At 44.6% G+C, this 17,636-nt stretch overlaps 1 protein-coding gene across 2 annotated transcripts in view; it reads right to left on the bottom strand.

Annotated features, from left to right (window-relative positions):
• The window catches only part of LOC144492776 (adhesion G-protein coupled receptor G6-like), a 374,363-nt gene that overhangs the window by 188,958 nt on the left and 167,769 nt on the right, over nt 1–17,636 (bottom strand). For both annotated transcript variants that reach the window (XM_078211194.1, XM_078211193.1), the window contains one exon: nt 4,565–4,699. In XM_078211194.1, the coding sequence (XP_078067320.1) occupies nt 4,565–4,699 (135 nt within the window). The remainder of the gene's footprint in view (nt 1–4,564; nt 4,700–17,636) is intronic.

Raw genomic sequence — 17,636 nt, forward strand, 5'->3', positions numbered from 1 at the left:
ATCCTGCTTATGTCTCCTAGCCCGCTGCCCTAATCGAACAGCGGACCAGGAGGCTCCTGGCTATGGTTCTTCATGGCTGACATAATGATAGAATGTCTGACCAACTAACTTTTTCCAACGAGGAAGAACAGTAAGAAGTCTCACAACACCAGATTAAAGTCCAACAGGTTTATTTGGTATCACCAGCTTTTGGAGTGCTGCTCCTTCATCAGGTGAGTGGGCCAAATAATCAGGTGAGATACCAAATAAACCTGTTAGAAGTTAACCTGGTGTTGTGAGACTTCTTACCATGCCCACGGCATCTCCACATCATGGCAACAAGGAAGGATGAATTGAGCTTCAAACATGTTGTCCTTCTGTGGGGAGTGGGGTAGTTGTCCCTACACTTGACAGGAAGCTTGACACAACGCCCACCCAGGGATGTTCAAGATGAAAATGTTGGCCCGAGTTAGACTCAGACGTAGAAAGTATGGTTAAACAGTACAGTAAGTGCCAGGTTCAACAAAAGTTACCACTAGCAGCCCCAATGCACCCTTGGGAGAGGCCATAGGTAAGACTCCACATTGATTTTGTGGGTCCATTTTCGGGCACAATGTTCCTATTTATCGTGGACACACACTCAAAATGGTTGGACATCTATGAAATGAAGTCCACAACTTCTTTTGCAACTTTTTGGGAAAATTAAGACAGACCTTTGCCACCCACGGTTTACCAGAGGTGATGGTTTTGGACAATGGGACAACAAATGGCATTAAGCATAAATGTACCACACTTTACCACCCCTCCTTAAATGGACTGGCTGAGAGGGCTGTGCAAACTTAAAATCACCCATGAAAAAACAACCACCAACATCCCTACAGACCAAAGTGATTAATTTTCTTATTATTTATAGAATGACGTGCCACATGATCACCAGAGTAACTCCTGCTGAGTTGCTGATAGGTAGGCATATTCAAACCAGGTTGGACCCAGTGGTTCCAAATTTGGTAGAGCAGGTGGAGGCAAACCAGAGTGTGCAAAAGAAATATTATGATTCTGAGAGAATGCTGAGAGAACATTCAAAGTGGAAGATCTATTATATGCTAAACATTTTGGCACTGGTCAGTGTTGGGTCCCAGGTGTTGTCATGGCCAGGACAGACCATGTATCATATGAAGTAGAAGTTCAAGGTAAAAGACTGAACAAGCATCTAGATCACTTGAGAAGAAAGGAGTCACATAGAGAACCAGTGGCACAATCGGAGTATGCCAGCCAGTGATGATCTTAGGGAGGTGAATTTGGGACTAGGAAGAGATCAGCCATGATCTGAATGAATGGTGGAGCAGGCTCAAAAGGCAAAATGGCCTACTTCTGCTCCTAATTCCTACACTCCTATGTTCCGATCTTGTGGTTGAAATATCAATATGGAAACAAGCCAGCCTGAGGGAGGGGTCAAGTCGTGGGAACTGGAGAAGGGATCTGCGCTGATGCATCTTCACAAGAGGGAAATCCGATTTCTGAAAGTCCAACCCCAGCTGTTGAAGCACCTGTGAGAGCTGTGTCGTTCCCAGAAGGAAAGGAAATCCCCTGACAGACCAACTTTATAATGGACAGTGCCAAGGAATTCATTTATGTTGTTATATTGTAAATAGTTTAACTTTTGTTATGTGTTAATAAGAGAATTAAGCGCAGAAAAATGTAGTAGCAAGCTCCTTTAAGGAGTGAGATTTTGGAGGGTCAGGTGATCTGTTTGGTCAATCAGACTGAAGTGTGTGAATCATGGAACTGATCGTGGGCTCTCCCAGGTAGTCTGGTGGAAGTGGAAGTAATCGAAAGCATCTTTCTCCCTTTCTGTATTCTTGTTAATAAATTGTTCTTTTTATTACTCCACTTGGTTGTCGCCACTCTTTCCAAGATATTACACTCCCATTAAAAATGGACAAATGACTATTGTCAATGAAAGATTTAAGAAACAAAAAAGACTTCCATAAATTAGGTTTTTGTATGTTTGTATCTATTGTGCAAAAACAATCATTTTTTGTGCTTTGTCTCTTCAACACAATAAGAATATTTCTCAAGAGTTCCAACAGTACTCTAGGGAGGTCAAAAGGGTTCTAGAACATAGAAAAGCTACAGCACAAACAGGCCCTTCGGCCCACAAGTTGCGCCGAACATGTCCCTACCTACTAGGCTTACCTATAACCCTCTATCTTACTGACTTCCATGAACTTATCCAAAAGTCTCTTAAAAGACCCTATCGAATCCGCCTCCACCACCACTACCGGCAGCCGATTCCACGCACCCACCACCCTCTGAGTGAAAAACTTACCCCTAACTTACCCTCTGTACCTACTCCCCGGCACCCTAAACCTGTGACCTCTTGTGGCAACCATTTCAGCCCTGGGTAAAAGCCTCTGAGAATCCACTCTATGGCTGGTTCTGTGGCTGGAAAAGTTTGGTAAACTCTGCAATGGCAAATACAACTCTTTTCCCAAAAGGCTGTGGATTCCCACGCCTTGATATTTGACTTTGTTTTGAGCTTCTTCCTCAAGCTGAAGCATCCAATGGGTCATCAAATACACTGCAGACATCAATGTTCCAGCAATTGATGGATCATTTTGAAGAGTCATAAATACAAATTCTACTGTGTTGGCGTGTGACTGAACATTACAACAGTCAGCCTAGACAGCATCAGATTAGGTTGGAATGTGTTCTGGTCAACAAGATCCCCATCAGGTGCTTGAACTTGATTAATTCTGTGTGTTTTTCTCTGACCTTTCAAGAGATTCTTCCACTGTGCAATGCCAGCAGAAGAGACAAGGACACAGCAAATGGAAACTTTTTTCACTTTGTCACTTTCAGAGATTTCTACACTCTCAGGAACTTGAACTGAGGAGAGCCAGCTTCCTGCTGCCTGTCCATGGGAGGAAACCTGTGCTACATGTAGGGAGGTAACACTACCAATGAGCAACGACTTTCTCATCTTCTGGACCAGTATTGTAAAAAGTATAATGATATGTCCAGGACAGTAAAGTAAAAAATCAAATATTTACCCATTGGCCTCCTTGTTCATCCCAATACTCTTCACTCTCTAAAATCAACAGCTGTATGAGTAAAATTTCACATTGCACACTCAACAAAGAAAGGACTTGCTCACAATTGTGTAGTGCATGTCTAACAGTATTATCACATGCAGACTCATCTAAGCCTGCTCCAAGCCTCATATATCATCATTCACTGTGGTCACTGATCTATATTGTCATTTTTTCTTGAACAAATTCAACTGAAATTTCTCATCCTCATATCAAATTTCTTTGTGGCCTTAGTCATCCTTAGAAGCATAAAATCATAGATGCACACAGTGCAAAAGAGGCCCTCAGTCCATCAGGTTTTCACCAAAACATGTGAAAACCTGACTTCCCATCTAATCCCATTTACCAGCACTTGGCCCATAGCCTTGAATGTTATGATGTGCCAAGTTTAAAGTTTGTGAGGCAATTCACCTCTACTACCCTCCCAGGCAGCGCATTCCTGACCGTCACCACCCGTTGGATAAAACAGTTTTTTGTCACATCGCCCCAACCCTCCTGCCCCTCACCTTGAACTTGTGTTCCCCCATGGCTGACCCTTCAACTGAGTGGAACAGCTGCTCCTTATCCACTCTGTCCATGACTCTCATAATTTTGTACACCTCAATCAGGTCACCCCTCAGTCTTCCCTGCTCCAACAAAAACAACCCAAGCTGACGCAATCTCTCTTCATAGCTTAAATGTTCCATCCAAGGCAGCATTCTGATTAATTTCCTCTGCAGCCCCTCCAGTGCAATCGCATCTTATAATGTGGTGACCAAAATTGACACAGTACTCTAGCTGAGGCCTCACCAAAGTTCTATACAATTCCAACATGACTTCCCTACTTTTGTAATCTATGCCTCGCTTGATAAAGGCAAGCATCCCATATGCCTCTTTCACCACCCTACTAACATGCCCTTCAGAGATCTATGGACAGACACACTTTGTTCCATAGAAATTCCTAGTGTCATGCCATTCACTTCCTTGTCAAATTACCCCTTCCAAAGTGTATCACCTCACACTTTTCAGGGTTAAATTCCATCCGCCATTTATCTGCCTATTGAACCATCCTGTTGAAATCTTCCTCTCGCCCAAGACACTCAATCTCACTGCTGACACCAAGCCTTATCTCTGGAACTTCCTCAGCCACACAGGTCTTCAATCTGACATTCCCCCTGAATTAGCTTGGATGCAATTTTAACCTCATCCAACTAATGAGAAGCTGATGGCATCAGATGAAGTCCCCATTTTCCACCTCTGCAATTTTGCATTTCATTGAAGCTGTTGAGCTGCTCCCACCTGTTTTGAAATGGTACTCAAATCTCCTCGTTTCTAACGTAACCTTTGTGTGTTGCAAGATGTCAGGCTCAAGGACAAATATTTAGAGGAATTCTACCTCACCATTTCATCCCCAATACAAATATAGAAACATAGAAAATAGATGCAGGAGTCGGTCATTCGACTCTGAGCCTGCACGACAAACGACAGCAATCAATTTATGTAGATAGAATTACCAGAAACCAAGTCGGTACTTTGTACACTGTAAAGACAACATTGAATATAGGAGAGTCCACCCCATTCTTCACTTCCATGGGTACAGTGATCTCAACACTTGGGTCAATTCCTTCAGTGGCCTGGTTTGTAGTTATCTGTCAATAGTAAAAATGTTTCATGATTAATCATACTATCATTGCATTTTATAGTCCCTATTCAGAAATAACAATGGGGAAAGGTTCAGAAGAGATTAAAAAGCCTGTGATACTTTATAGCAACAAATTTATAAAGCAGCTTGAATATAGGAAAGTATCTCAAGACACTTTGTAGAACATGATCAAACAAAATTTGATACCAGGTCACCTAAGGAAACATTTGGAGGTGTGATCAAATTTTTGCACACAGAAGTAGGTTTTAAGAAATGCCTTAAAGGGGAAGAGGGAGGTAAGGGGTCGGCAGTTTAGCCTGGCTGGCACCCACCTACAAGAACTTTCTATGAGGATAAAAACTGTTTGGAAGATAAGGAGAAATTCTTTCTTTTTTAATCTTGTGTGAAAATCTAGTTCAAACTTGCCTGGTGGCAAAACATAGTCTGTAACATGGGGATATCCTTTAACTAGTTAGAGTTATTTTTTAAAATTGCCCCTTTCTCAGAGTTACTGAGCCAATGTATGGAGTGGATGGGCAAGCATCGCCTTGCATCAAATATCAATTCAATTCATGGTCCCCAGAAAAGGGACATACCAGATCCAAATTGACACAAACAGTATTATACTGCTCTCATGTTTGATCTTGGTCAAAAGACTTAGAAGTGATGTGGAACTGTAGAAATTGAATGATTTCATGAGAAATCAATGGATTGCAGGCCTAGCAAATTCTATAATGGAATGTCAGTTTTATGTCAGTGGCAACTTCAAATTCTTGTTGGCACATTGTTTGAATATTTAATATTTTATTTTTCGAAGAAATTTGTTGAGTTGCTTTTACTAATTTCTCAAAGTGGATATATTAGCTATACAGATATCTGTTTCAGAAGAGGTACAACGAGATACAAATTTCTGATTCACTGATTGACAATCGAATGGATACACTTGGACAGTGAAGTGGGAAAAAATATACAGATGAGTACCCTTAAAAAATAATAACTGCCTGGCACATCAACAGTCACCTGGGAAAGAGACATTAAACAGGCACTGACTTTTAGTACAGACAGACACCTGAGATTAAAACATAAAGGACAGACAGCTATTCAAAGTTAAACATGCAGGAATCAAATCCTGCAGGAAGCCAGCCAGGGCTTGAGGCACTCTTTAGGATAAAGACAATAGGGTTGGGTAAAGAGATTAGCTACAGGTGGGATCGGGAATACATAACTGCAGGAAAACCAATTACTGTAAATTACGATATGAATAGACCGAAACTAAAACCATTGATGGTCACTGACGTAGGAAATGTATCCATTCATAGAACAATGTGATGTTAACATGCTTATGTCTGTATCTGTCTGTATTTGTCCATAAAGATGTATTAACGATCGATCACCTACTTGATTACAACGATGTGATAATGGCTAGATGTCCGGTCCATCTATTGTGTAAAGGGTATAAAGATGGACCGCTCCTATTGTCTCAGTGAGAGAAGGTTTGCTGCTTGTTAGTGCCTTTTCTCCACGAAGCTTCGTTAAAATAAAATTGTATTCCTGAAACTTTCAAGCCTGACTCAGTGAAAGAAATGACAGGGCTGATGGTGTGCTGTGACTGCAGTGTGTTGGAATGTGTGGAATGCACTGTAATCCCAAACAATAAGTTGTCTTCGGCAAATGCAGCTCCAAGTTTCTGAGCTGGAGGCTGAGCTGCGGACACTGTGAAGCATCAGAGAGGGGGACAGTTACCCAGATACTTCTTTCCAGGAGATAGTCACTCCCCTTAGATTAGCCAGAACATCAGTCAACAGTCAGGGATAGGAGGAGGTGACTGCCAGTCAGGCAGGTAAGAGTACTCAGCATGTAGTAATGGCTTTGTTCAACAGGTACAAAGTGTTTGTTGCCTGTGTGGATGAGCAGATTGGCTATGGCACCATGGTGAAGTATTCAACTAGGGGTATTGAAGAGGAATATGGTAGTGATAAGGGAAAGTATAGTCAGGGGGTTAGATATTGCTCTTTGCATTCAAGAGTATGAGTCCAGATGGCTCTGTTGCCTGCCCAATGCGTCACAGAATCGCTACAGTGCAGTCGGAGGCCATTCAGCCCATTGAATCTGCACCGACCACAATCCCACCCAGGCCCTATTCCCGTAACTCCACATACTTACTCTGTTAATTCCCCTGACACTAAGGTCAATTTAGCATGGCCAATCAACCTAACCCGCACATCTTTGGACTGTGGGAGGAAACTGGAGCACCCGGAAGAAACCTATGCAGACACGGGGAGAACGTGCAAACTCCACACAGACAGTCATCCGAGGTCAGAATTGAACCCGGGTCCCTGGCGCTGTGAGGCAGCAGTGCTAACCACTGTGCCACCGTGCCGCTCCTAGGTACAGGATATGTGCTCAAGGTTGGAGGAGAATTTGCAATGGGAACAATCCAGTGGTCATGATCCACTAATGATGTCGGTAAGATTAGAAAAGAAGTTCGGCATAGAAAGTATTAGGAGCTAGGCACTAAATTAAAAAGCAGAACTGTAGTTTAGGAAGGAAATCAGAGATGCATGTGACAAAGGAACATCTGTGATTATGGGTGACTTGAATTTGCATATGGATTGGCAGAGTTGAATTAGTTACAGTACAATAGAGGAGGAATTTCTGGAATGATGGTTTTCTGAACCAATACATTGATTTGATTTTTGATTTGATTTGATTTATTGTCACATGTATTAGCATACAATAAAAAGTATTGTTTCTTGCACGCTTTACAGACAAAACATACTATTCATAGAGAAGGAAATGAGAGAGTGCAGGCTGTAGTGTTACAATCATAGCAAGGGTGTCGAGAAAGATCAATTTAATGCAAGGTAAGTCCATTCAAAAGTCTGACAGCAGCAGGGAAGAAGCTGTTCCTGAGTCGGTTGGTACGTGACCTCAGACTTTTGTATCTTTATCCCGATGGAAGAAGGTGGAAGGAGAATGTCCGGGGTGCGTTGGGTCCTTAATTATGCTGGCTGCTTTGCCGAGGCAGCGGGAAGTGTAGACAGAGTCAATGGATGGGAGGCTGGTTTGCGTGATGGATTGGGCTACAATACATTGAGGAACCAACAAGCGAATGGCCATATTTGACTGGATATTGTGCAATGAGGAAGGATTAACATAGAAACATAGAAAATAGAATTAGGGGTCCAAACATGTGTGAGTTAGGTTGATTGGCCATGGTAAATTGATCCTAGTGTCAGGGGGGATTAGTAGGGTTACATGAATAGAGCATGGGTGGGGTTGTGGTCAATGCAGACTTGATGGGCTGAATGGCCTCCTTCTGCACTGTAGGGATTCTATAATTCTATGAGTAGACCATTTGGCCTTTTGAAACTGCTCCGCCATTCATTTTGATCATGGCTGATCATCAAAATCAATATCCTTTGCCCATCTTCTCCCCATATCCCTTGATCCCTTTAGCCCCAAGACCGATATCTAATTTCTTCTTTAAATCGCACAATGTTTTAGCATCAACTACTTTCTGTCATAGTGAATTCCACAGGTTCACCACTCAATTTCTCCTCAGCTAAGTGCTAAAATGTTTGCCCCCTTATCCTTAAACTTGACCACTAGCTGTGGACTCTCTAACATTGGGAACATTCTTTCTGAATCGAACCTGTCTAATCCTGTTAGAATTTTATAAGTCTCTGAGAGATCCCCTCTCGCTCTTCTAAATTCCAATTAATACAATCCTAACCGACTTAGTCCCTCCTCATATGACAGGCCTGCCGTCCCAGGAATCAGCCTGGTAAACTCTCTCAATAGCTAGGATATCCTTCCTCAGATAACGACACCAAAACTGCACACAATACTCCAGGTGTGGCCTCACCAAGGCCCTGTACAATTGCAGTAAAACATCCCTATATCTATACTCAAATCCCCTTGCTGCGAAGACCAATATATCATTTGTCTTCTTTATTGTCTGCTGTACTTGCATGTTTAGTTTTAGCGACTGATGCACGAGGACACCAAGATCTCTCTGAGTATCCACTTCTCTCAATTTACACCCATTCAAGTAATAATCTGCTTTCCTATTTTTGCTACTGAATGGATAACCTCACATGTATCCACATTATACTGCATCTGCCATGCGTATGCCCACTCATTCAGCCCATCCAAATCACACTGAAGCATCCCTGCATGCTCCTCACAACTCACCCTTCCACCCAACTTTGTACAATCTGCACATTTGCAGATAATACATTTAGTTCTCTTATCCAAATCATTAATATAAATGTGAATAGATGGGGTCCTAGCACAGATCCCTGCGGTATCACACTGGTCATTGCCTGCTAATTGGAAAAAGACCCATTTGAACCAACTCTTTGCTTCCTTTCTGCTAACCAACTTTCCATCCATCTCAAGACATTACCTGAAATCCCATGCCCTTTAACTTTGCAGAGTAGTCTGCTATGTGAGACCTTGTCGAAAGCCTTCTGAAAGTTTAAATAAACCACACCTACCAGTTTTCCTTGGTCAATTCTACTAGTTACACCCTCAAATAATTCCAATAGGTTCATCAAACAAGATTTCCCCTTTGTAAATCCATGTTGACTTTGTCTGATTACACCATTGTTTTCCAAACGCTAAACTATGAAATCCTTGATAATGAACTCTAGCAACTTCCCCAGTACTGACGTTAGGCTCACTGGTCTATAGTTCCCTGTTTTCTCTCTACTTCCCTTTTGGAATAGCAGGCTTCCATTAGCTACTCTCCAATCTGTAGGAATCAGTCCAGAGTTCAAAGAATTTTGGAAAATGACCACCAATGGATCTACGGCACGGTAGCACAGTGGTTAGCACTGCTGCTTCACAGCTCCCGTCGTGTCTGCGTGGGTTTCCTCTGGGTGTTCCAGTTTCCTCCCACAGTCCAAAGATGTGCGGGTTAGGTTGATTGGCCATGCTAAAATTTGCTCCTTAGTGTCCTGAGATGCGTAGGTTAGAGGGATTAGCGGGTAAATATGTAGGGATATGGGGGTAGGGCCTGGGTGGGATTGTGGTCGGTGCAGACTCGATGGGCCAAATGGCCTCTTTCTGTACTGTAGGGTTTCTATGATTTCTATTTCCCTTGCAAATCATGGTTTGGCCACAGTTCCCTTTCCATTTTTGCACCAAATAGGAATAAACAACTTCTGGAGTTCACCTATTTGCCCCTTAAATACCTGCCATTGCCTGTACACCGTCTTTCCTTTCAGTAATGTTTCCCAGTCCATCATAGTCAAATTATGTTTCATACCATCATAGTTACCTTTATTGAGATTCAGGACCCTGATCTCAGAATCAGTTACATCATTATCCACCTCGATAAAGAATTCTATCAGATTATGATCACTCATCCCCAAGGGTTCTGTCACAACCAGATTACCAACTAACATTACTGAACAACATTGCTGAAAGGAAGGACAGTGGACAGGCAATAGCAAGCATTTAAGGAACACAAAAACTGACTGCAAAGGTTTCTACTGGTATGTGAAAAGAAAAAGATTGACAAAAACGAATGTCGGCCTCTTACAGTCAGAAATGGGAGAATTCATAACGGGGAACAAAGAAATGGCTGAGGAACTAAATTCATAATTTGCTTCTGCCTTTACAAAGGAAGACATAAATAATGTACTGGAAGTTCTGAGAAACATAAGTTTCAGTGAGGAGCTGAAGGAAATCAGTATTGGTAGAGAAATGGTTTAAGGGTATTTAATGGGATTGAAACATAGAAACATAGAAACCCTACAGTGCAGAAGGAGGCCATTCGGCCCATCGAGTCTGCACCGACCACAATCCCACCCAGGCCCTACCCCCACACATTTTACCCGCTAATCCCTCTAACCTACGCATCCCAGGACTCTAAGGGACAATTTTTTTTTTTTTTTTTTAACCTGGCCAATCAACCTAACCCGCACATCTTTGGACTGTGGGAGGAAACCGGAGCACCCGGAGGAAACCCACGCAGACACGAGGAGAATGTGCAAACTCCACACAGACAGTGACCCGAGCCGGGAATCGAACCCGGGACCTTGGAGCTGTGAAGCAGCAGTGCTAACCACTGTGCTACCGTGCCGAAGGTGGATAAATCTCCAGGACTAAATAATCATCATTCCAGAGTACTTAAGGAAGTGGCCCTAGAAATAGTAGATAATTTGGTGGTCATTTTCCAAAATTCTTTGGACACTGGAATGGTTCCTACAGATTGGAGGGTCGCCAATGTACGCCCATTATTCAAAAAGGGAGGTAGAGAGAAAACAGGGAAACAATTACCAGTGAGCCTAACGTCAGTAGTAGGGACGTTAACTGAATCTATTATCAAGGATTTCGCAGCACAGCATGAATTTCGAAAGGGAAATCATGCTTGACAAATTTATTGGAATTCTTTGAGGATGTAACTGGTTGAGCGGACCAGGGAGAACTTGTGCTTTATTTAGATTTTCAGAAGGCTTTTGACAAGGTCTCACATAACAATCTACTAATAAAGTCATAGAGTCATAGAGTTTACAGCATGGAAACAGGCCCTTCGGCCCAACTTGTGCATTACGCCCTTTTTTTAAAACCCCTAAGTTAGTCCCAATTGCCCGCATTTGGCCCATATCCCTCTATACCAATGTGACCCATATAACTGTCTAAATGCTTTTTAAAAGTCAACATTATACCCGCCTCTACTGCTACCTCTGGCAGCTTGTTCCAAACACTCACCACCTTCTGTGTGAAAAAATTACCCCTCTGGACCCTTTTGTATCTCTCCCCTCTCACCTTAAACCTATGCCTTCCAGTTTTAGACTTCCCTACCTTTGGGAAAAGATAGTGACTATCTAGCTGATCTATGCCCCTCATTATTTTATAGACCTCTATAAGATCACCCCTCAGCCTCCTATGTTCCAGAGAAAAAAGTTCCAGCCTATCCAGCCTCTCCTTATAACTCAAACCATCAAGTCCCGGTAGCATCCTAATAAATATTTTCTGCACTCTTTCTAGTTTAATAATATCCTTTCTATAATAGGGTGACCAGAACTGTACACAGTGTTCCAAGTGTGGCCTTACCAATGCCTTGTACAACTTCAACAAGACGTCCCAACTCCTGTATTCAATGTTCTGACTAATGAAACCAAGCATGCTGAATGCCTTCTTCACCATTCTGTCCACCTGTGACTCCACTTTCAAGGAGTTATGAACCTGTACCCCTAGATCTCTTTGTTCTGTAACTCTCCTCAACGCCCTACCATTAACTGAGTAAGTCCTGCCCTGGTTCAATCTACCAAAATGCATCACCTCGCATTTATCTAAATTAAACTCCATCTGCGATTCATCAGCCCACTGGCCCAATTGATCAAGATCCTGTTGCAATCCAAGATAACCTTCTTCACTGTCCACTATGCCACCAATCTTGGTGCCATCTGCAAACTTACTAATCATGCCTCCTATATTCTCATCCAAATCATTAAAATAAATAACAAATAACATGGACCCAGCACCGATCCCTGAGGCACACCGCTGGTCACAGGCCTCCAGTTTGAAAACCAACCCTCTCCAACCACCCTCTGGCTTCTGTCATCAAGTGTACTTTGCATCCATTTAGCTACCTCACCCTGGATCCCGTGAGATTTAACCTTATGCAACAACCTACCATGCGGTACCTTGTCAAAGGCCTTGCTAAAGTCCATATAGACAACATCAACTGCACTGCCCTCATCTACCTTCAAAAAACTCACAAAGCCATGCTGTCTGTTCCTAATCAGTCCTTATGTCTCTAAATGCCTGTAGATCCTGTCTCTCAAAATACCTTCCAACAACTTACCCACCACAGATGTGAGGCTAACTGGCCTGTAGTTCCCAGGCTTTTCCCTGCAGCCCTTTTTACTATGTCTACTATGTAAAGTTAAAGCACATAGGATTGCGGGTAGCACCTTGAGGTGGATAGAAAGCTGGTTAGCAGACAGGAAGCAAAGAGAATAATAGATATTTTTCCAATTAGCAGGCAATGACTAGTGTGGTACTGCAGGGATCTGTGCTAGGACCCCAACTGTTCACATTTATATTAATGACTTGGATGAGAGAACTAAATGCATTATCTGCAAATGTGCAGATGGTACAAAGTTGTGTGTGAGGATGAGCTGTGAGGAGGATGCAGAGATGCTTCAGCGTGATTTAGACAGGCTGAGAGAGTGGCATATGCATGGCAGATGCAGTATAATGTGAATAAATATGAGGTTATGCAGTTCAGTAGCAAAAAGAGGAGGGCAGATTATTATTTAAATAGGTGAAAATTGAGAGAGTTGGAGATTCAGCGAGGTCTCGTTGTCATCGTGCATCAGTTGCTGAAAGTAAGTGTGCAGGTACTGCAAGTACTAAAGAAGGCAAATGGTATGTTGGCCTTCATAGCAAGAGGATTTGAGTATAAGAATAGGATTGCTTTACTTCAATTGTATAAGGTGTTGGTAAAGCCACACCTGGATTATTGTGTGCAGTTTTGATCTTATCACAGCATCATAGAATCCCTACAGTACAGAAGGAGTCTATTCAGCCCATCGAGTCTGTACCAACCACAATCCCACCCAGGCCCAACTCCCGTAATCCTTATTTACCCTGCTAATCCCCCTGACACTGGATTAGACAGGGTAGATTCAGAAAGAACATTTCTGATGTCCTCTGGGACCTCTTCCCTTGTATCAATATGCGCAATCTTCTTGGAGATCCTCTCCACTTGGAGCCGGCAGTTTGTGGTGTCGATGGTAGTCATGATGTGGCATCTCCACATCATGACCTCTTCCCTTGCCAGAGGGGAATTAAAAATTTGGGTCAGAGCCTCTTTTGCGTCCCACAGCAGTCTGGGACACAATTCATCTGGACCTGGATATTTGTCCACTTTTAAGCCTGCCAACACCTTTAATACTTTGTCCTTCCCTATGTCAATTTGCTCAGGAACCTTGCAGTCTCTCTTCCTGAATTCCATACCATCCACATCCTAAGAGGCGGGAATCAGGGCGCTGAGGCGACCAGTGCGCATGCGGCAATCTGTCAGTGGGGAGATCGGCACATGCACACTGGCCCTTCCCATTGCCGGCCTCCTGAATGGTTTGCCAGGACCCCCGGACACCCCAATGGCCTGCTTCCATGACCACCTCTTCCCACACTGATCACTGACCTCTGTGGCAACCCCTCCCCCCCCACCGCCCCCCCCAACCGATCTCCATATTTCCTGACACCCCCATCCCCTCTCGGGCCAGCCCCGATTTCCAACACCCCATGGCCAGCCTCAACTCCCTCCCCCTTCATGGCAGGCCCGACCTCCACATGGCCAGCCTGATAACCCCCTCCCCATGTCCACCCCGAATTGCCTCCTCCCTCCCAGCTCCACCGATCCCTAATGCAGAGTGTGCAGAGGGTCCATCCCCACCATCACCAATCGGCCCCTCCCCCAGTAGGCCAAACCCCTTCAGGCCCCATCCTCTACCCTGGGGCAGGAGGGTACCCCTGGCCTTGGCACTGCTCAGTGCTCAGTGGGCACTGCCAGGGTGTCAGGCCAGGGGTACCCACCCCCGCCTCGGACCTCCTTGGGGGGGCATCAATTAAAGTTGTTCTCCTTTTATGGGGACCAGCTTTAATCCCTGCTGGTGGGAACTTCCCCCGGCAGGAAGGGAGACATTAGCAAGCCTGGAGAATATCATCCCGGGCTCGCTAATAAAGAACAAAGAACAAAGAACAGTACAGCACAGGAAACAGGCCCTTCGGCCCTCCAAGCCTGTGCCGCTCCTTGGTCCAACTAGACCAATCGTTTGTATCCCTCCATTCCCAGGCTGCTCATGTGACTATCCAGGTAAGTCTTAAACGATGTCAGCGTGCCTGCCTCCACCACCCTACTTGGCAGCGCATTCCAGGCCCCCACCACCCTCTGTGTAAAAAACGTCCCTCTGATATCTGAGTTATACTTTGCCCCTCTCACCTTGAGCCCGTGACCCCTCGTGATCGTCACCTCCGACCTGGGAAAAAGCTTCCCACTGTTCACCCTATCTATACCTAATGATGTGGAAATGTCAAATGCCATATGGTAATCAGCTTTGTGCTGATTTCCAGTGCGAGGCTGATTATGTAAAAATACATGGTTGGGAGACTCCTAATCGCCCGGATGCCAGTCATGAGTCCTGCTGATGTCTCCTGGCCCAGCCAGAAGAATTGCTCCTCATATGCATGATCTGATAGTGATTACAGAAATGTGGGCAGGAAATGTGAGCCCAAGTCCGCTATCAATGTAAACGGCACAAAACCCACGAGATTCAGGAAATGATATTCTCGTTGGTGAGATCTCATTTCATGATTTTCCACACCTCTCACCTGTAACGTAACAGTTCCCTGCCCCAGGAAGGTCAGGAACCTCATTCTAATTAATATATTAACATATAATTATTGAGTCGTCCCACCGGGACTTCCAGCCTCTTTAAATATTCTTTCTGCACAGGCATGACATCATGGGGTTTTGCTGCTTGCGGGCCTAAGCAGGTCTTCATTATTATGGATCTCTTGGTCTTCAAAGTGTCTGGTGCTTGGTGTTAAATTGCTGATTCTCGGGTCACCCTTGCTGGGGTTTAAGCGATGGTTTGGGTTATAAAGAGAGGCTGGATAGAGTGGGACTTTTTTCTCTGGAGCGTAGGAGGCTGAGGGATGATCTTATAGAGGTCTATAAAATAATGAGGGGCATAGATCAGCTGGATAGTCAATATATTTTCCCAAAGGTAGGGGAGTCTAAAACTAGAGGGCATAGGTTTAAGGTGAGAGGGGAGAGATACAAAAGTGTCCAGAGGGGCAATATTTTCACACAGAGGGTGGTGAGTATCTGGAACAAGCTGCCAGAGCTAGTAGTAGAGGCGGGAACAATTTTGTCTTTTAAGAAGCATTTCGATAGTTACATGGGTACGATGGGTATAGAGGGATGTGGGCCAAATGTGGGCAATTGGGATTAGCTTTGGGGTTTTTTAGAAAAGGGCGGCATGGACAAGTTGGGCCAAAGGGACTGTTTCCATGCTGTAAACCTCTATGATTCTATGACTCTATGATGGTGATGGTTCATCAGAGAGACAGCCTCTCTGGAGTGGCAGCCAGAAATGGGTGCGAGCTGGAGAAACCATAGGGTCAACACAGGGAGTGACTGCGAGGTCGCAGAGTGGGGTCTGGTGAAACTTCAGTCTACATGTGCAGTGTGGGGGAGTCTAAAATGGGGCAGTGAAGAGCTTCATGATGGCATGAGGACCTGACACAGAGGGGACAACGAGGCCAGTCATCGTTGGAGTGGTGGATGAGGTGGAGGGCTGTTGTAGGCTGCAGAGAGACATAGATAGGATGCAAAGCTGGGCTGAAAAATGGCAAATGGAGTTTAACCCTGATAAATGTGAGGTGATTCATTATGGTAGGACTAATTTAAATGTGGATTACAGGGTCAAAGGTAGGGTTCTGAAGACTGTGGAGGAACAGAGAGATCTTGGGGTCCATATCCACAGATCTCTAAAGGTTGCCACTCAAGTGGATAGAGCTGTGAAGAAGGCCTATAGTGTGTTAGCTTTTATTAACAGGGGGTTGGCGTTTAGGAGCCGTGGGGTTATGCTGCAACTGTACAGGACCTTGGTGAGACCACATTTGGAGTATTGTGTGCAGTTCTGGTTGCCTCACCATAGGAAGGATGTGGAAGCGCTGGAAGGAGTGCAGAGGCGATTTACCAGGATGCTGCCTGGTTTGGAGGGTAGGTCTTGTGAGGAGAGGTTGAGGGAGCTGGGGCTGTTCTCTCTGGAGCGGAGGAGGCTGAGGGGAGACTTAATAGAGGTTTATAAAGTGATGAAGGGGATAGATAGAGTGAACGTTCAAAGACTATTTCCTCGGGTGGATGGAGCTATTACAAGGGGGCATAACTATAGGGTTCGTGGTGGGAGATACATAGAACATAGAACATAGAACATAGAACATTACAGCGCAGAACAGGCCCTTCGGCCCACGATGTTGCACCGACCAGTTAAAAAAAAACTGGAAGGATATCAGAGGTAGGTTCTTTACGCAGAGAGTGGTTGGGGTGTGGAATGGACTGCCTGCAGTGATAGTGGAGTCAGACACTCTAGGAACATTTAAGCGGTTATTGGATAGGCACATGGAGCACACCAGGATGATAGGGAGTGGGATAGCTTGATCTTGGTTTCAGATAAAGCTCGGCACAACATCGTGGGCCGAAGGGCCTGTTCTGTGCTGTACTGTTCTATGTTCTATAGTTATCCCCCACCCTTCAGGGCATGAGCTGTGTGGATGTGATATGCCAGTGGTCATGGAGGCCAGGCTATCCAGGATGTAATCATTGGCGGCTGGCTGTTCAAGATGGGTGTTTCAATTGATCTGCACCCATGTATAATTGCAACAACACATCCCTGCTCCTGTACTGGAACCCTCGCAATGAAGGCCAACATGCCAATATGCCTTCTTTACCGCCTGCTGCACCATCAGCGACTGGTGCACAAGGACACCCAGGTCCCAGTGCATACTCCCCTCTCCCAATTTACAGCCATTCAGATAGTAATCTGCAAAGAACAAAGAACAAAGAACAATACAGCACAGGAACAGGCCCTTCGGCCCTCCAAGCCCGCGCCGCTCCCTGGTCCAAACTAGACCATTCTTTTGTATCCCTCCATTCCCACTCCGTTCATATGGCTGTCTAGATAAGTCTTAAACGTTCCCAGTGTGTCCACCTCCACCACCTTGCCTGGCAGCGCATTCCAGGCCCCCACCACCCTCTGTGTAAAATATGTCCGTCTGATGTCTGTGTTAAACCTCCCCCCCTTCACCTTGAACTTATGACCCCTCGTGAACGTCACCACCGACCTGGGGAAAAGTTTCCCACCATTCACCCTATCTATGCCTTTCATAATTTTATACACCTCTATTAAGTC

This window comes from Mustelus asterias, chromosome 4 (genome assembly GCF_964213995.1).
Source record: "Mustelus asterias chromosome 4, sMusAst1.hap1.1, whole genome shotgun sequence".
In the NCBI taxonomy this organism is placed as follows: domain Eukaryota; kingdom Metazoa; phylum Chordata; class Chondrichthyes; order Carcharhiniformes; family Triakidae; genus Mustelus; species Mustelus asterias.